We start from the raw sequence: 21,181 nt of genomic DNA, 5'->3' as shown, positions 1-21,181 counted from the left end.
ACACCCATAGCCAATATGTAATCTTCAACAAAACAATCTGTCACATATCTTCTTAAACACCTACTAGACAAATATGTGGTTCTGCTTGATTCACCATGCAGTGGTTGAGAGAGGTCTCAAGCTAGATGTGATCAGCCTTGCTTTGATGTCTGACAAGATTTTTGTAGTTCTAACTAGTTTTGCCTTTCCATGCATTTGTATCCTAAATGTAAATTATCTTTTTGAGTTAAACGAAATCATTATTCATCTTATTTATGACTTCCTTCTTTGACACGGAGAACTCTGACATGTTAATTCACTGCAGCTATCAATGGTACTCTTGCAGTTAATATTAAAATTTCTGAGAATTGCTCTGCCTTAGTTTCTTATAACCTTGTTTTATAATGGAGAGAAGTCTCAACACCATCCTTCGTGAGTTAAAGTTGGGCAATTCATAGATTTTCCATCCCTACTTTACTAAGCTTCATTGTTATTTCTAAGCTACCAGATTATGGATTTGTACTCATGAACTTTAGTCTTATAATACAATTTTATTGGTCGGAAGTACTATAAAGTTGATTATATATCTGACATATGTCGCCTTTTTCTCATGTAGTTATTTTCTGAAGTGGATGTGAAGTTGGTCTTCAAGGAAGTGACGTCCAAATTTTTGCGCAAGCGTATTGTGGAGGTAAGCAATGGCCAATGTTGTAGCATTACATCACCATGAAGTGTTCCAGTTTCATAGATATCTTTACACTGCTTGTCTTGAGCTTGTATGGAGCAGGCTGGTTTGTACTATGTTTTGCACCATTGACCAATACAATTGTCAGTCAGTAAACTTTTGTAGAGACATGCCACACTTTCTTTAAGATAGCATATTCATGCAAAAATTTGCCTCTTGATAATGCATCGGTATGTTAATCTGCTGAGAATTACTGGTTCTATACTGATTCTCCGAATTCTTTCTTTATGTGGCTGTGGTAATTCAATAGATGCAGCTCTTATCAAAGGTGCATGCCCTGTTGTCTTTTTATGCACCACCAAGATGTTTAGGTTCTCATATCCATTTTCCAAAGCATATAATCTGGTGGATGTGATCAAATTTTTGAATACAAATCAATGCACCATGTCTTCTACTCCGTATTGTCTTTTTCCTCAGGTTAAATTCAAATTGGATGAGATTTGAAATTATGGAGTGAAAGAGAAAGAAGCAAAGAAGAATAAAAATGGGAGATGAGAAGAGAGGAGAAGAAGGAATGCAGGGAGAATAAAAATGTGAGAAATGAGAATTGTCTAAGAGATTAATTCTGTTCTCTTCTCGTCCCTAATCCTTTTGTTTTAGGATTTTGCTATAATGTGAAGATAGACATCCTTCTAATTTTAGGAGGCATTATACAATCATTACTAATAAGAAACAACTATAATTGATTAATCATGCAACGCAAATAAGGAAAAAAGAAAAAAACAACATGGTAAAGAAAGAAAAGATTTCTTTGTCTACACATCTATTTTTAATTTTGTGAATTGTAAATTTGATCTTAAGGGTTATAAGTTCTGGTACCATTACTCATAATGGTTGGGGTCTTGGGTTAGGTCCGATTGTCATCAGACCATTTGGTGGATCGATGATCATGCCCACCCTTGGATCGTTACATCTTGGATAGATGGAGAGACCAGGTGTTAGTTGGGCTTGACTTGAGGAAGCAAAATGAATTGGAGAAAATGAGTTGAGTTCTGCCTCTCCCATCATCGAGTCACTTTCCCTCTTTTCTCTCTAAACCTAAAGCTTAGCCCTCTTCTCTTTGATGGGCCCCATCTTAGGAACATTCGAAGTGCCATTGTTGGCTTGTGAGCAAGGTTCGCCGTCTCGGTATCGGACTCCATACCAGTGCCACACTAGCATAGTATCGGTATGGTATGGTACAGATTTTTTTTATACCGAGTGTCGGTACGCCACCCGTACCGAGTACCAGTACCGAACCGGTATGGTACGGTACATTCCATACCGTCCGGTTTAGGCCGGTACGGCATGCCATGCTTGTGAGTGCCATTTTTCTTCCTTTTGTTGGCCACCGGTGCCTGTCCTGGGTTATCCTTCCATCAAGATTCTCAATGCAGCCATTTTCTTACTCTTTACTGCTTGTTGGAGCCTGCCCCATGCCATCCATCACCGAGATCCTCACTGGAGCCCCTTCCTTCGCTTCATTGATATTTTTGATTCAAGAAATAGGTAAAGGTGGCCATGAATAAGGTGAATACTGATACAGTTATGTTGCATATAGGATGTAAACAAAGGACTTACAGCTGCTGTCAAATTCAATAAGCTAAATGTAAATTTAAAATATTGGGTGTTCTTAACAGCATTCAATGCCTGTAAACAAAAGTATATGTTGTGCAGCCTCTTGACTTTGCCTCAAATTATCCCACATCAATATTTATAGTGTTACGATATAATGTGCTGAGTTATAGAGGGTTTGATGCATAGACAAGTATGTCTGCAAAATATTGTACTTTTGGTATGGATGCATGTTATACCTGCAAATCATATTCAACGGTCTAGATTTCTGTTTTGCAACTCTGATCATTGAATTTGATGCTGGTCGTAGACTCCTATTTTGACCGCTATGTCTTTTGTATCTCACCCATATTGGGTGCAGCCATAATACACAAAGGGTTTAAAAGTGAGGACATAATACATACTACAAAATTCAATGATCTAAGTTGCAAAATAAAAATCTAAACCTTGGATATGCTCTATAAATTCTGAAATATCATGTAGTAATGTTACCTCTTGTTTTGCATCAAATCCTCCCAAATATATGGTTCTTATGGCATGATATAATTTTTTGATTTCAGGGCAACCTGATGTATAGGCTAGGAGTGCAGAAACAAATTATCTTTTATACATAGGCATTTTAATTTTATTAGACCATTTCCAATGGTTTATAATTTTATTTTTCAAACCTTAATTTTTATAGTGGCACAAAATCGTCTCTTTACACCCCATGTGTATTATAACTGCACCTATATATGTATGTATATGTATGGAAGCATACCACACGCATGTGAGCAACCACTAAGAAATTTGACTCTTGTCAATTCCATGGGATGATTTGAATTCTGAATTCTGATGATACCGATTTGAACCAATATTGTTAACGACAACATCTGATCTATCAAATCAATTCATCGTTGAAATCGGGTATTCCAAGATACGCCATCTCAGTACCGGGCCTGTACTGGTGCCATCTTGTTACTATATCGGTACGCCTGGTATGGGAGCTGGTTCGGCGCACTGAGTGTCGGTACGTCCCTCCGTACTGTGTACAGGTACCGAATCAGTACGCTATGCCCCGTACCACTTGGTTCGGTACGGTATGGCATACCATGGATATTTACCTTTCTTATGAACGATTAGATCAATGGCTTTATTTGATCTAATACCTGAATTCAGACCTGAAACAAAGCAATGGATAAGATATATTCTTTCTTTCTTCAGTAGAAAAGAAGATTTTCAGTATTAGTTTTTCATTCATCTTAAAACCTGAATAATTTCAGTAGTCATATGGGATAAAATGGCTTGTGATTTGTTCATGTATGTGAACATTTGTGGAAAAATAATTTCATATTTATCTGTTTTATCTTCTTCATGGACTTCTTTTATGTTTTTTTCTTCAAGTAAGATGTATCATTGTTATCCCATATTATGCTTCTGGCTGATTATGGTAGTTATAAGTTTCCGGCTCAACTTCCTTTTACTTTGTGCATACATTTTCTTTTTTCCTTGTATATTTGGCACCGGGAAACTTATTCCATTGAAAGTATCATCATATTTGACTCAGGAAAGCCAGCATGAGTCAACCTTTTGCGTTCCTTGACAGCTGGCACCATCAATCCATAAATTTTGGATATGTCATTCAGCCTATAATAGTAGGCTAAACATCAATAAATTACATTATAGCCACATGTTGGTATTCTAATAAGATTGTATTTGCACACGTTCCATATCAGGGTGGAAAACGAAGCGATGGACGAAACCCTCTAGAGATTCGTCCAATTAACTCACAATGTGGAGTACTTCCTAGAGCACATGGGAGTGCACTTTTCACACGCGGTGAAACACAGGTGAGGAGATTTAAATTTTTAGCATCACCAAACTAGGAAATTCAGTGCTTTTCATAGTTCATATTTATTTTTTAAACTTATCTTTTCATGTCATTTGCATATTTCCAATTGAGACATTAAGTTTTAAGTTTTGTCAATTATGTAATTTAACTCGTACTATCAATGAAAGGAAAACTGATGTTCAAATTTATGGTTCAAAGGGGAATCTGCTGGTTAGTTAACACAAGAAGTTGGGCCAAGTTGTAGCAATGTGTATCTCTTGGTTTTCTTTTCTTTTCTTTCCTTTATTTTCATCTAAAATATCTTATGAATTCTATGATTGTTTTGAAGCATGTTAGCCAAAATAGCATATTTTAAGATTTCTTTCTTATGGTGATTTTCAGTGTTGAATATAAAGCTTCTTTGTTGAAACGTTATCAGATTCCTTAAATATTTAGAGATAATACATATTCTTGGCAAGCAATATGCTAGTACAAATCTTCTTACTATGCTGTATTTTTCCATATTTTTCAACAATTATCTGGATACTAACCATTTGAACTTTTTATGGCTCCATGTCATCTACTCTCTATGCATGATAGATTTACCTTATGCTATCATTTTCTTTTCAATAAAGGAATGCAAATTATATATGGTGGTTTATGTGGAAAGTACTTGCATATATGACCACTTTATTGCTTCTGCCCTCAACCATTAATATCTGTTATTTAGTTGGCAAATGTCTACAAATCTTTCTTGCATGTTTGCATTCCTTTTATGTGTTTGATATATTCTTGTGGAGTTATACATCCGCTACGACCAAAAATATGCAATTTCTATGTATCTGCTAGTAAAGCAGGCTAACTTTGGAGGAAGTTTGTGTATTGAAATATTTTGTACCACTTTATACTATGAAAACTTCCTCTAATGAACCGATATAAATAGTACTTCCAAGGTACCTTTTTGCATGTTCTTGTTTCCGCAAACTTGAGCCAAGTGCCCGACGTATATGAATTTGACTCAGCCCACATGGCCTCAGCTCGTGAATGTAGTTGCTGCATAACCATATTATCATCTCAGCAACTGATCATAGAACACCTCTTTAGTTTTAGTATGTTATGAAGATTAAAAGCTGGATGCCTTATCCAAATGCTCCTCCATAGGCTCAAGGTCAAGGTATTAATTAAAGTCCTGTGAGAGATCATAAACTTGAGAATTTTTGGTAAAAAAGTGGGGTACCGACACTCGGTACGCCAAAAAATTAATACCATACCGGACTGATATTGTGTTAGTATGACAACCGTACGAGGTCCGGTACTGAGACGGCGAACCTTGGACTTGAGTGTTTTTTTTCCTTAGGTTGGTATCCGACTTTTACACTAATTAGTACAACATTCTTTTCTATGATTACTTTATCATCATCTATCTTTTGTTTCACTGAGATGAACGCTAAAACCTTGAGTGTCTTGAACAAAAAAGAAAGTCAATTATATACACTACTATGTTTGACATGTCACATGCAAATGGATATTTTTTACATTGAAATTCTGGCAAATATAATTAAAAATTGTTCTGGTGATCTCAGTTCTCTGGAAATATACATTAAATATAGGGTTACTGGTGTTACTTTGATTGTGAAATATTCTTTATTTTGTAGTCACTTGCTGTGGTTACTCTTGGAGACAAACAAATGGCACAAAGGATAGACAACCTTGTGGACACAGAGGAGTTAAAAAGATTCTATCTTCAGGTATGTTTTAGGATTTCTTATGTTAAATTTAGTATGTACGTCTCCCCAAATAATAGAACCAATATATTGCAATTAAATAGTTATTTCCCATATTTTTAGTAAATATTCCGTTAATAAGGCAAATGACATTTGTCAGCAATTTAATTGTTTCACCGCACCATTCTTAATTGTCAATCTTGTCTAGCCAAATGTGTCTGGTATTGAATGATTTTAGTAATTTTCGGTTACATTTGCAAAAACACATGAAAATATTCAGTTTGGCATGAAATTTCATATTTTGACTAAATGCATATATAAATTATCAATGGTTGATGTTTTTACAGAGGGGATGAGTAGCTATTTGCAAGCTGAATCCACGGGATTTGCTCAGCATTTAAGATGGGATCTAGTGAAAGTAATTTACTGTTGGATGGCATCAGTATCACATAGTTAAAGTCAATAATTAAGTAACTACAAATCTGAATCATATCTTAGGTGAAAATATAAATATTTTTATTGTCAAAGAGTGTTGTTGTGGTCTGTCAATTTTGGGTTTTTGGAAGTGCAGACACTTTATATATGTCACCACTCTATCACAAAACCGTGCTTTGATGCTTTTTGCCATCATGACAATGTCATCATCATGTGCTTAGACTTGCATTAATGCAGGAGCAATAGGTGGGGTCAGCATGTGTGCAGTGGTGGATGTAAAGGGACGGAATCCTAAGCTTAGGTTCAAAATTACTTGCTGTCCAATTTGTGATAACAATTGCAGGACATGGTAGAGGGCCTTGAACCTGCCCTAATAGTTAAAAATTTGGGAGGAGTCCTAGGAAAGGGATTCTAAAGATTTTAATGCTAATGGAGTTGGTTCAATGTTGATCAAAATGAAAATTCTGGTCATCCGTAGTTGTGACATTTCTTTCCGTTTTTCAAGAAATCATGTCTATGAGTGCAGATTTGAATGGATGGTGAATTCAAAGTTAAAATTATTAATGATTTGTTGGCTATCTTCTACTGGTTACAATAGTTCAAAGAGGCCTGAGAATTATTTCATATATGCTCAGATTGAGCGTAGTCACTAACAACAGATAAGGAAGAACAGTACAAGTAAAAGACTTGTCAAATAATGGGGAAACACTAGTTTAGATAAGGAAAGTTACAGAAGGAAATAATATAAGAGGGAGAACAGTGACATTTTGGTTTCTCTTTCTGTTCCTTGAGCAAGAACAGCTTTGAATTCTTCTAAATTCATTTTCTGCATGAACCCTTATTTATGGAGAACAAGATTGCTAGGAATTAGGAAACAATGTTTTCTAGTCTAAATGAACTCTTAAGACTTTCTCAAAATTGTTTGACTCCCCAAGACACTTGTCTCCCACCTAATACTCCATGATATCCTCAACTTTCAGAATAGTAACCAAATAAAAGAAAACAAAATTTACCTTGAGTTGGGAGTCCAAAGAGGACTACTAAAAACTCTCAAAATTACTAAAACTTCCAATGAAATCTCTCCTTACAAATGCGGAGCAAGTCATCTCCTATGCTGGGCAGAATCTGGATCATGTGATGCTTTTGAAATGCAAACACTTTTCATTGACATCCGTAGCAGCAACTAAATGAGCTTTAGGTTTGTGTTCTTTAACCACACTATTTCATGACGAAGATGGGCTGTTATTTCCAAACCTTGCTTTTAAATCATTTTTTTTTGTGTACAAATTGTTGTGTATAGTAGGCCAATACACCACATTTGGCATTAAAGATGCTACTTCACTAATCATTTTGTCATCTTCATGCTAGGTGTTGGAGAATGAGCAAACGATGATTCTGTTGAAAATACTTCATCTTTCACATCCTCACTTGCATCTGTGTTACTCTCTTTTCACTTCAAGAGGACGGCTTCTTTAGTCTTCTTTAAGACTTGCATTGGTTGTGGCTTTGACTTTGTTGAGAAAGGTCATATGCCTGTAGGGGCACTGGCCAAATCTTGCATGTTCGTAGCTTCATATTTTGACTCCAAGCATGAATTTCTCTTATGACCTGCTCTGCACACCTGATGTATGTACTTGCTTACTGCTTGCTGTATTTGAAGCCAATGGTTCCTAACTTCAGCTCATCTCCAACACATGGCTATTTTGATTTGAAGTATCTTTCTCATGGTGCATTCACAACATTTCTTTTGTTCAAATCATCTTCCATCTTGTTTGTAACTTGACTTGCATCTGTCATTTTGCATAATCTTCTAGCTATAGACACCCCCTACTTCCAATAACGAAGAATATCTTGTTCCAATTTAAAGGCTAGAACCCTAGCTCTCACATCTTATCCCTATATCCTGTGTTCTAAATCACCCCAATTTCATTCTTAATAATTCCTATTTTTCTATTTTTTGTGCCCCCATTTATCTCTAATAAGGCTCTAGAGAATTCTTAATTAGCTTCTAACCCCACACAAATCAATTCCCCCAGGCAGCGAAGCATGCTCACACTTATAAATCTACAGTTAGCACCAAACTGTACCATGTCGAGTTCCTCTTATTGTATAAAGCACGCCCATATTCGAAGCCTATTTTCTTCCCGATTTCCTCGCTCAGATGTATGCAGAAATCCATAAATTTCTAGCACCTAATATTACACCTCATTGAACATTTGTTACTCTCATCCTCATTTTCCCCTAATCTTTCTCCTCTAATAGATCTCTGCATATATTATATCAACAAGCTACATTGGACACGTCATGCACGCACAAGCACACCTTGTCCCTTCTAACAACCCTTGTGCATATATATATGCACCTAGCCTTGCACCCACATCACACCCTAGGAAGGCATAGGACACTTGTCACACTCATGTGCACTCCTAGACAAAAATTTCTAGAAGGCCCCTACGCGCACCTATCTTAACCTCCTCTTGCTATTTGTCCCTCTCCAATTCATGTTGCTTCCTACACCATCTTCTTCCTTATATGAAAAGAGAAGAATATTTGATCTCTACTAACTGTGCATCCTCTCCAAGCTAGATCTGTACCATACACTAGCTTTGTATACATGTTTCATGTTTGGCTCTTCAGACCATCATAGTTCTTGCCATCCTATCCTCTTTCTCTCACAAATCTCAACAATGCTATTGTATCTAGCCCTAGTATTCTATTAGTTTCTCTACCCCAGATATCTTAAAACTAACCAACATGCCATCAAGATTATTTCCCCTTAACTCTCTGTGAGTCTCTAAATCTCGTGCTTGTGCTTTTAATCCTTGCCATCCAACATTCATGGGAAACAAAAGAACCCTTTGAAAGCTAATCATGTGTGGTCCACTTTATCAATTCATGACAACCCTCATTTAATCACAAGCAAGGTTCGCCGTACTGGTACCGGACCTCGTACCGGTGCCGCACTAGCATAGGCGTACTGAGTGTCGGTATGGTATGGTACGTGGTTCGCCAGGTGTACTGTCACTGCATATCGGTACCGGTACGGTATGCCCGGTATCGACGGGTACCGACTGGTACAGCATACCATGATCACAAGCCTTCGTATCACCAATCACCATGACCTTATATCTAAGGAGTCTTTTAGAAGCATCCATCATAGTTATTCATGATACTGTTACTCCTTTATGAATACCCCTAATTCTGCACCCAAATCGAAGATTAAATTGGAACCCTAGAGGAGACAACCATTTTAGAGAGCCATCTTTATGAGCTTCTTGTCCTCCCCATCTTCTCTTACATCCATTCCGAGCTTAGCCTCCACTGCCACCATCTCTTTTAACCTCTCGACCACCCATCTAGCTGCTAAGGAAAACAAGATCCACCAAGCCTCCTTACTTGGAGTTTTCCCCTAAGTGAAGACCTGATACTAAGGAGGGTGGTAGGAGCAAGTAGTCTATGATGGCCAAAGTAATTCTATGCTCATTACCACCACTATCCTTTCTCATCTTTTGCTTTCTTTTTTTAATGTTTTTCTGCTATTTTCAGATATATATTGATCCTTTTTTTCTTTTAAGGATGAGCTCTTTTACACCTTAAATCAAACTTAAGAACCTCATTGGTAACGGGGGATGGGCGGTGATTAAAATACTACTTGATTTAGTACTAATCGCTTGGTTTGTACTGATTGAGCCCCTCTCAATATAGGGAGGCTTGGTTTGGGAAGGGATTGGACGAACTGACCCCAAACTGACCATAGATCGAGTGATTTAAGAGGAGTGGGGGGAGTAGGGCTTACTGCCCTTGGTTCAGCTTTGGAATTGAGCGGTATTGCTTGATTGAGCTTTGGATAAAATTTATGGGCCTTTTTCTTTTTATTTTACTCCATTCAGCTGAAAAGAAAGAGAGGGAGAGGACATAGTCTTGTAGGAGGGTTTCAAGCAAGGATTCAAGCTTGGATTTAGCCGCTTTTCGACACCAAATTATTTTATTCAAGAAATGAACTCTCTTTCCTCCCATTTTTAAAATGGAATAATCTAAAGATAAATTATTGATTGCTACATTGAGTTAAAACATTAACAAAATTTTATCTAAATCTCATTTGATTCTTGGATTCATGCATTTAGGTATGAATCGAGGATCAAATTCTAGAAATTTGTGGATTTTGGGTTGAAGCCCGAAACATATGCTCGAAATCCATGTAAATTTGAAATTGACTCGAGAAAATAGTTTGTTTGGGTTCTTTGTGGGATATGTTCTAGAAAATGAGAGAGGGTGTGTAGTATTGGAAGACTATTGTTTTTGAGCTATTATTTCTCAAAAAAATAATTTTCATAAATAATTTTGAAAAAGTAAATTAAAAAAATTTGGGAAAAAATTGGCAGCATGTTTGCATTGTTGCTGTGCACGTACTATCAAATTCTCAACATTTACCTGAGTGGTACTTTAGTTCCGTCTCAGCTTAAGCCCAAAATTTCCTAAATTTAAAATTGACCCAACAAAATTATTAGTGTTCAGGTTGTTTTTTTTAATGATTTATGTATTAGGCATATTTATAGAAGCTCTTAATTAAAATTATTTTTTTTGATTATTTAAATATAAAAATAATTTAGACTTAATTATTTACAGAAATATTGAAAATTTTATGGTTTTGAGAAAATTATACATACTATGTTAGATAATTGTTGACTAACTTCTAACATAGATAGTGCATTTTTTCTAATAAATTTATTTTATTAATTTTTATTTTAATTAATTAAAAATATATAAAAAGTTTAGAAGCAAATTGTTAATTAGAAGATACATTGATGCTCCTATGCATGTAATTTGTATGCACCAATGAGGTGCTTAAAATGAGCTTGCATTTCAACTCAGGCTGCAATAGTTTCGGAAAGTTAAGAAAATTGTTAAAAAAGTTTTGCTAAATAAGTTAACACCTACTCTCTGTTGTAGCTTGTAGCTTATGATTTCTACGAACCTATTTTCTTTTCAATTGATAATTTTAACACATGTTTTAAATGTATTTAAGATTCCAAGTTATCTAGCTTGTATGATAAATATGCATACTGTTGACATCAGCATGCATAGAAAACGACAACTTGAGCACTTAACTCGATACTCCCACCTTATTCTGTGAAAAACATTACAATAAAAGAAAACATGATAAAAAAACCCAAAAATCAGAATTTGGATGCCAAAAAACGTCATACCAATATGTTTGAGGGTGTAATTGTGCATACCTATCGATACCTTTCTTGATATGATCCTTAATATGCTGCATGTTGCACCTATTGTTGGTCAGCATGAGTGCGAGCCTCGGTATTTCGATCCTTGGGTAAGGATGCACTATCTTGTTGTCCCCTACCTTAAATCCTGAACCCTCACCTTCACCCTCACCCTTAACATGGTATCTTCGGTCCCTTTGAGCTAGCTAATAGCCTATGTGGCAACTTTGTATTGACCCCCGCATACCAGTGCTTACTCCACTTGACCGGTCACTTTGAAATGTCTAAAAGTTCTTGGATAAGATTTTCTGGAATGAACTTCAGATCATGATTGTCATTAGACCTTGGATTTGAGATGAATCAAAAACCATAATTATGATGTCTACCTCATGATTTATTAAAAACGAGAATAACATGGTGAAGAAAACAATTTTGACAATCTAAGGGAGGCATAAAGGATTTAAGAAAAATACAAGGGTTAGGTATACAAGATTAAAGAAGGCCTTATCCATGAATCCAAACACAATGTTGAAAATCTTAGGTGGGATTGAAAGATCTTCATGAGCATTATTGAAAAAGATGCCATTTCCTGTTCCAACACAATTACTCCTTTTAAAAAATAACTAGGAAACATAGTTTTAAATGGGGTAAGCTGAAGTTCTTAAGGGAATTTAGGCTTTAAAGTTTAAACAAACATTTTTTATGGTCCTTGGCTACATATTGCAACCATAAACTGTGGTTCCCTGAAGTTCTTAGATAAGGTTATGGTGTAGGATTATAGATGATTGCTATAAACTTTGAAAGGTGACTTAATGTCCTAGATAATTTTTTAATGTTCTGGGCATGTGGTTAGTGTTTGATGGTCAAGGTGGTTGACAATTGATGATTTAGTTTTGTTGGGTTTCCTTGGCAACTCTCTAGGTTTTGATGAAGCTTGTGAGAACTAATTTGTGCCATTATGGATGCATGAAAGCAGTTAGACTATTGACATGAGATTATGATAAAGGGAAATTTCTATAATGTGTCAATAACTATAACCATCAGCCTTTTCCCAACTATGTGGTTGGCTTTACAGAACATTTATATCTTGAAGGGAAGAGGTACCATACAACTCGAGCTAAGTAAAAAGTTCTCATTTAGGCTGTCCTTCTCTCTCGTCACTTCTCATTGCATGATGACATACCATATTCCTAAAAGAAAAGATGCTTTCCTTTGGAATATAGTCACCATACCAGCTATGCACTGTAAATCAGTTTCAGGCATTCAACATGATTGAATCATGGGATCAGGATTCTTCTTACAGATATTATGATAGTGTATCATCATGATTCAGGTGGGAAGGGAAGTCTAAGATATGCATAAAATCGTTGCCCTAACCCCTCCCCCTCTCCCCACCCAAATAGCTCCTTAATCATAGACGTGTCGCACATGCTTATGAACTAAATTATAAAATCCAGTTTATAACAGAATCAAGATACCTCAAAGATCCAAGCATATTCTGAGCACTTATTGAATTCTTATCCATAGGAATTTGGATTAAAATTATTTTTGTACATTAATATAAATATTAAAAAAGTGTTTTCACAAGAGTTATTTCTTAATGGGTGCATGAAAACCTGAATAACATGAAGTAAGAGTTGGTCTTGATCAAAATCTTGACCATAGTGGCCTGTACGAGCTGGTACATAACCATACTATACCAGCTAGGTGTTGGTATAGACGGGGTTGGTATTGCCTCTGTTTGGCTGAAGCAAGCCCAAACTGCTAGGATCAAGCCTAAGTAGGTCCTTAATTGATTGCTAGAGGTTTCGATGTGCCAACCAAAGAAGCCCTTTAAACCCCTTTACATTGTACTTTTGACCATTTGAAGATGGAAACGAGCAATAAGCGGACTATTAAGAAACAAACAAGTAGACTATTAATTACAAACTTATTGACATGAATATCATAACTAGACATACGCTTATGAATTATGATATTACATGTAAATAACGAACAACCTTCTATTTGTATTCGTAAAAACTTAACAACCGTCTATTCTCATCTTTAGTTCAAATTTCAGGTTTTTTAAGGGTGGGTCAAAACATACGTTTATGATATTACATGTAAATAACGAACAACCTTCTATTTGTGTTCGTAAAAACTTAACAACCTTCTATTCTCATCTTTAGTTCAAATTCCAGGATTTTTAAGGGTGGGTCAAAATTTCAGCTTTTAAATGCTGAGGTATTTCTCAAACCTTAAGGGTTCTTAAATTTTCTTTTACCTAAACATTGTAACACTCAAAAGTCTAGTAAGAACAAGGACTGAAATCTTAAGGATTACTATTGTATTGATGGCTCGTTGATATGATATGATGTGTGACATGGGGCAGTATGGGGTGGTGCATCTTGGTACAAGTTAAAAAGAGGCCACTAATGTATAGAGTGATATGGGATCAGTACGGGTTTGATATTCTCTGATATTATGTAGCATGGTGCAATATGGCTTAGGCTCACTAAATGTCTATGCCCACCGGTCCTATCATATTGGCTCATGGCTGGTATAAGGCTGGTATGCACCGGCATGCAACTGTTGGGTAACAAAAATAATATATCTTATCTGCAAAGCATCTCATGTGAAATGCCACTAAACATTACTTGATGCTTCAACAAAAATATTCATATTCAAGTCTTACCGACATCTAGACATACATTCCTCAACATGTGGTGGGTTATTACATGCTTATGAGCCTGCTAGACATTTGATGTGTTATTGAGGTGAGACGCTATATTTTTATATCAAATATGATCATTTTTGTTTAATAATATGGTAAATGTATCCTTTGTTCTTTCATCAACTTATCTCTAGTAGTCCACTATTGATCTTCAATGACTACTAATTTTTGGTATTGTTTACTGATTCATTGATTTCCAATTAATTGGTTACATTTCAATTATTCATGCACAGAAATAGCTTTTCACTATAGTGTTAAGCTGTTATTAGAAAAGAACCTTAGCCTACATAGAATATGATGATTAAGGCATTCAAATCAGTAAATTTACCATGTTTATGTAAAAACATAGCATAAAAGAACAAAACATGAAGAAAAGGTCCAAAAATTTGGAGAACAAAGCCAAGAGCTATTGATCTTGCAAGGCATACTAGTCAATACCCTTTGCTGGCATGTAGATTGCACTGACCCACCAGTCCGCCACCAACAACTACCACTAATGTGGACAACAGCTTAGAGGAGCTGGGAGTGGTTGTCGATGGTGGACTGGTGGTGTTGCTGTCGTTGATGGTGGTGATGGAGGCGTTGGTTGGAGAATGGAAGAAGAGAAGAAGAGGGATAGTTGCTGGTTGCGATGGAAGAAGAGGAAGAGGAGAGGGGCGGTTGTCGGCTACGATGGGAGAAGAGAAGGGGAGGAGAAGAAGAGGCGAGGAAATCTGAGTTGAATTTGGAAAAAAGCAGCACACCAGGAAGGCAGGTACCGAGTGAATAGCGGGGAACCAGCCTTGGGGTTAGAAAACCTGGAGTAAAAAATTCTGGGTTAGGCCGAGTTTAATTCCCAAGCCTGAGCGCAGCCCGTTCCATAGACAAGGTTATTTTTCAAGCTTGCCTAGCCTGTTGGGCCTAAAACCTTAGCTCAAGCCCACCGAAAATAGGCTTCGGGGTTGAGCGGGCTAGGTTGGTTGCCCGGGTTGTAAATAGGTGTTCACCACAAATTCGGCGATGGCAAACTACACAACAAATCCGTTGATGACAGACATGAAAGGTCTGGCAACGGCAATAAACTTATCCTCCATGGATCTAGTAAGGGAATCCTTCCTCCTCTAACCTTCTCCATTCCCCGCCCCCTTTTTTTTCCTCATTTGGCCTCTTCTCTTCTTGGTTAGATTGAGCCTTAAAAAGTCAATTTTCCCCCAGCTTTTGATGTTTGAAACAAATGGATAATGATTCGTTCAACTATAAACCATTCAACCGACTTAGGTGATCAGCTTTTTCATAAATTTAAATTTCTGGGTAGCCTGACTGGCAGATTTCTCAAGTGATAAATTGGGTGTATCAATAGGGTGAATATTATAACGGCCGGCCTTCAATGTCTTTGTACCTTGATATTTGAATCCTTGATATCAGTCTTCCATGTGGTTCAGCAATCAACTTGTTCCTACAATGTCGTGGGGGCTAGGGTGCAATGTCATAAAGGCAATTTGTCAACGGTTAACTTTGATAATGATTCAATGTAATGTTTTGTCTTGTGGAGCGTGGATCCAGCTGTATCTTGTAATGAACTTGGTCATAGAAAACTTCTATTTAGGTTAATGTACCCACTTCATAAAATCTTGAACTTCTCGCCTGCTTCCTATACACTATCTTACTAAAAGTGCTTGTGAAGTATCTAGTATCCCGCCTGTGCACCAATGTCTGCACCTACTCCTAATTCTAGCAACTAGTGTAATAACAAGGCTGACAATTATTGCATGATTAATGTCAAGGGTAACATCCAATGAAACATATAATTTTCTGCATACTTTGCATCTCATGCTTTTACCCCTCAATCAACAATTGATGAGAACTTCTTTGTTTCGGTGTTACAGTACTCATTTCCACCATCATGTGTTGGTGAAGTCGGGCGCATGGGAGCACCCAGTAGGAGGGAGATTGGTCATGGAATGCTAGCTGAAAGAGCACTGGAGCCCATTTTGCCTTCAGAAGAGGATTTTCCTTACACTATTCGTGTTGAGAGTACCATTACTGAAAGTAATGGCTCTTCGAGGTGATTATCTTTAATCTATCAAAGTTTTTAATTGTATTGCATGTAAACAAGCAGTAACTTGTCATGTGACCAAAGTTTCCACACTACGCTACCTTCAGTTTTCCTTAGCTTGTGCTTCTGCTGCAAGGTTCTAGTTTGTTTGCTGACAGCTAAAGATTTTCCTAATCATTATCAGCATGGCATCTGTATGTGGAGGTTGCTTAGCACTTCTAGATGCTGGAGTTCCTGTCAAGTGCTCTGTTGCTGGGATAGCAATGGGTATGGTCTTGGACACGAAGGGATTTGGGGGAGATGGAACTCCTCTCATTCTCTCTGATATCAGTGGATCTGAAGATGCTTCCGGAGATATGGATCTTAAGGTTTGACCTATTTCTATTTCTTTGATGCCTTATTCTTAAGGTGCTTTTATTTGGTGACCTTACAATTAAGCTATACTCTATAAGCTATCATATCTAGTCTTGAGAATTAGCTCCTATATATAATTAATTATCTAAGTTTGCAGGTTGCTGGTGATGAGAATGGTATCACTGCCTTCCAGATGGACATTAAGGTTCTTGTTTATTCTCTTTCTGATAGCAGTCAAGCTATTTCTTTGCACGTTCTTTTTGTACATTATTTTAAAAGTTAATGAACAATTGTCTGATTACAGAGAGTTTACTATTTCCACTCGTGCTGCTCATAAAATATGTAAATATTTTAGTCTGTATTGGTTATCATGTTTCCACTATTGTGGCAGGTTGGAGGAATTGCTCTTCCAGTGATGGAGCAAGCACTTCTTCAAGCAAGAGATGGTCGAAAACGTGTTCTATGTAAGTTCAATTTAATTCTTTCTGGTGTATTAATGGTCTTTATTGATTTATAACAATGATTCATAATGTTCACATACTTAAATTTCCTGCTTTGTTATCCTCATTCAGTTAAACATGCAAATAGTTAACTCAAACTTTATATTTGTCCCAATAAAACTGGAATGTGATGCTAGTCCTTTGTATTATCGTACTATCCATGTCCATGATAAGTATGTCACCAGGTTATATTATATTACCTAGGACAAAACTTTTATTGCACATATCTCAATGTCCATGTTAACAAGGTAAGAAAATGACCAGTTTCAGTCTAGAACATACAGAAGAAAAAAATTGACTATCCCTTGGCACTACTTACAACTAATTTGACATAGTAAAATGGGAGAAAAAGGTAAAATTTTAACTTTCACAATTAATTGCTTGAAATGTCAACATCAATTTTTCCCATTATGGTCATGCTTATCTAAACCATCTTTCTGAACATTTGCCTAACAGATATTGACCTTGACCAATAATCCTTGTTCCACTCATGGGGTAAGCCAATTAGCCAAAAATATGATCCATCATATCCAAGCAAACTTTTAGATCAGCTCTCAATGTGATGTTAACTCTCTACAAATTGGTGCTAGACCACCTGTGTTGGAGCATTTCAGGCCAAAGTGAGGAATGCCATGATTCTTAAATCTATCAAATGCATTAACGTTCTCCTGTGCATGGAAATAAATGCAAACATGAAAGACAAGGTTTAATATGGGGAACTGCACAAACTATCCCCAAATGACCAAACTTGAAATCAATAAATGTAATAAAACAGTGTTTTTAAGTTTGACCAACATTGAGAATACATGTTTGTTTTACATGGATGTTTATGCAACCAATGTACTATTGTGAATTATATATGTCTTCCTTGTATTTACACCCTAATTTTGTTGGTGATTAAACAATGGATACAAAATCACTTGTGGGAAGTTTCTATAGCAAAACCTACCAATGAAAATATGGGAAAGCTATCAACAAACATGCATATGAACCTTCTTTATAGGGTAGTTTTTTCTAAAATAACTACAAATGGTAATTTTTCCTGGAACTAATTGTCTAAAGGAAATTATTCATTGAATAAACTGTTAGAAATTTTTGTATAAATGCTAAGAGAAGCTGTCAAATAGTGGATCTCCTACACCAAGGATTGCTGGGCCGGTACCGGGACTAGTATCGGTTGTCTGGCAATATGGTTTGGTGCAGTAATGTGCCATTCCATGTTGGGCCCGTACCAACACAACAGAGCTGGGGGAGGGTGGGAGAGAGGGAGAAGGGGAGAGGAATAAGGGGCGAGAGGAAAAGAGAGAGAGAGAGAGAGAGACAGGGAGGGAGGGAGGGAGAGGGAGGAAAGGGGCGAAGGAAGGGCTCTGCCCTCCGGTTCGAAACAGGGGCCTGGTGGGGGGACCCTTTTTTATTTCAGAAACTTTAAATGAAGTCGTCTTGTTTCGAATAAAACAAGGGAACCAAAGAGCTGAGCCCTTCCTCCACGCCTCCTCGGCCCTCCTTCGACCATCCCCCTCCCTTTCACTCCCTCCCTCCCTCTCTCTTTCTTTCTCTCTTCCCCCCCCCCCCCCCCCCCCCCCCGGCACTAGTGTCTTGAATTAAGGGATGAACCGTTGCAGTTCGCCCTTAGTATAGCTCGGTACGTCCCGAGCCAGGCAATTTGGGATGGTACAACAAACCTTAACCTACATAGTACCCAATGCTGACATGACTTATATTTCTGAACAAGAATGGGCTTCTACACCTCTGTCATTTACTTTTTATGTTTCTTCAGCCACTTTAGGTTGGAATCTCTTATATTTTGTAGTCTTTGAATTATTTTAGTTTTAGAACTTTTTGAGTCTTTGACATTGTAATATTTCTATCCTACAATGGATAAATCATGGAATGCCCTCGTGGTTTGATCAATTGATGATCCTGTCCCTGTTGATTTTAGTTCAAGTGACGATCACTTGGGATCATCCATAAATCATATGGAAGAGGAAGACCTTATTGAATGGTGGAATCAAATCAGGGAAAAACTCCAGAATCAAATCTAGGCTAGCATTATGGCTGCATTCACTGATAGCACAGCAAATTTTAAAGTCCTCTTCATTGAGGCATATCAAAGAACCTGTCAGATTTCTTGTTGTTGATCATTTCTTCGGTAATCATTTGATCACTGATGGCAAAGAGCTGATCTTTGATAGGAAAGAAGTTAAAAATTCCAACATCTTGTAGTGAAAGGGAACGCTTGCAGCTACATTATTTGCAGTAATCATGCATTGATTGCACAAAGGCTAAAGTTGTAATTTAGACTGTATGCATGTCAGATTAGATGCTATTAACCAGAAAATATATACATATGTATATATATATACATCATGTATTTCTTATTATTTAAGGTGTATTATTTTTTTCTTTAACTCAGATGAAATGTTGAAGTGTTCACGACCACCATGTAAGAAACTCTCCAAATATGCTCCATTGATTCATGTTATGAAGGTCTGTCTTGTCTGCCAAGCACCTTTTCTTCTTTATTGCAATTCAGTAGTTCAGCTATTAGTGTATGGCTTGTCTGTAGTATGCCCTTAAACTGCAACAATGTTTCAGGTCAAACCTGAGAAAGTGAATCTTATTATTGGTTCTGGTGGAAAGAAGGTGAAAAGCATCATAGAGGAGACTGGGATTGAAGCTATTGATGCCCAAGATGATGGCATGGTAAGGATAAAACATGACATCATGTTGATTCAGTGTTTCTATCCTGCAGTGCTTCTGATTTAGTTGACTGTATTTGGCAGGTTAAAATTACAGCGAAGGACTTGTCAAGCTTAGAGAAGTCAAAAGCGATCATCACCAATCTTACAATGGTTCCAACAGTGGGTGATATATACAGGTCTGAGTTCACTTGCAGAAAAATTAACTTGAAAATATGAATAATTAACTGTGATGCGCAATATGTGAATGCAGTTTCCATAATAACTTTCCTTACACTGTTCATGGAGGTTTACCTTACCAAGCTTAATAAGTTAATCAGTTAATTCTAGTTATAAGTCATGAGCTACACTACAAAATGGTGTGGCATTTTAATGCTTCAGACACTTTGACTCTTGGGCAGTTAATGGCAATTCAGAACATTCTCAGCATTTTGGATTAGAAAAAAGTGATGTCATTATACCAAGCAAACATCTCTGGTTTCTTCTTGAAGAGTATCAACTATAACATTACATGAAAGTAGATCTTTAGCGAAATTAACATTTGATTATTGATTATGTGCATGAATTCATGTGTTTACATGGCCTTTATGTCAATGTTCTTAAGTGTTTCTATATCAGAACTTCAACACACCTAAATAGCTAATCAAGGTCCACAATCTTGGTACAGTCAGTACAGTACAATCAGTATAGTATGTTACACATGCTATGCTGAGACATCTCCTAGATTTTTTTTACTCACTTATTATCATGGTTCTGCCTGAAATCGGGCAGTGTGGGTTGGTACTAAGCGGAACCGGACGGTTCGGACCGGTACGGACCGGTTTCTGTACCGACCTAGCAAACCGACCTGATTCAGCATAGGTTTGGTATGGTACTCCCTGAACCAGGCATTTCGGCCAGTTTTGCAGTCCTTGCAGCTAAAACCTGTGTCATTTATCTGCTAATATCATACACCAGTTTTTGGCATCGGTACACTGCATGCGGAACTTGTAAATTTTCAATTTGCATGTATGTCCCATAAATGGCTTTCTTCTGCAGGAATCTCTTTTGTCAGTGACTGTCCAGCAGCTTTGGGCTAACTACAATTCAACCAGATTAGCACATAACCTGTCCCTGTAACATTTCCACTATGCCCATCTTTGAAGTTGACAGTGCAAAACTTAGAAGCATATTTTAGACGTTTTGCACTTGAAGAAGCACTTTTCTAATGTTCAGAAACAACATATCAATCATGGGAGCATAACTGCACAAAAAGCAATTTACATGGGGTATGCATTCAAATTGTAAGGTATCTCTGTTTTTTCTCTGTTTGCAGAGACTGATTACACTGCTAATGGTTGGAGCAGAACATGGCTAGTATAATTTATTTAACATCTCGATGAGAGTTACAAATTTTAACCCACGAACA

General features: G+C 36.9%; 1 protein-coding gene across 3 annotated transcripts in view; it reads left to right on the top strand.

The window, feature by feature from the left end:
- RIF10 (polyribonucleotide nucleotidyltransferase) overlaps window positions 1–21,181 on the top strand; it is a 69,123-nt gene that overhangs the window by 36,486 nt on the left and 11,456 nt on the right. For 2 of the 3 annotated variants that reach the window (XM_017845649.5, XM_088704193.2), the window contains 10 exons: window positions 596–670; window positions 3,994–4,107; window positions 5,744–5,836; window positions 16,051–16,229; window positions 16,405–16,588; window positions 16,732–16,779; window positions 16,966–17,038; window positions 19,488–19,561; window positions 19,670–19,777; window positions 19,858–19,952. In XM_017845649.5, coding sequence (XP_017701138.3) covers window positions 596–670; window positions 3,994–4,107; window positions 5,744–5,836; window positions 16,051–16,229; window positions 16,405–16,588; window positions 16,732–16,779; window positions 16,966–17,038; window positions 19,488–19,561; window positions 19,670–19,777; window positions 19,858–19,952 — 1,043 coding nt within the window. Of the gene's footprint in view, window positions 1–595; window positions 671–3,993; window positions 4,108–5,743; window positions 5,837–16,050; window positions 16,230–16,404; window positions 16,589–16,731; window positions 16,780–16,965; window positions 17,039–19,487; window positions 19,562–19,669; window positions 19,778–19,857; window positions 19,953–20,811; window positions 21,042–21,181 lie in introns of those variants that run through there. The other variant, XM_088704192.2, reaches the window with a different exon arrangement.

This window comes from Phoenix dactylifera, chromosome 9, assembly GCF_051530095.1.
Source record: "Phoenix dactylifera cultivar Ajwa chromosome 9, Ajwa_hap1_PhDact_Kaust_v1.1, whole genome shotgun sequence".
NCBI classification, from domain to species: Eukaryota; Viridiplantae; Streptophyta; class Magnoliopsida; order Arecales; family Arecaceae; genus Phoenix; species Phoenix dactylifera.
The sequence above is the reverse complement of the archived record's forward strand: the minus strand, read 5'-3'. Positions and strand labels throughout refer to the sequence as shown.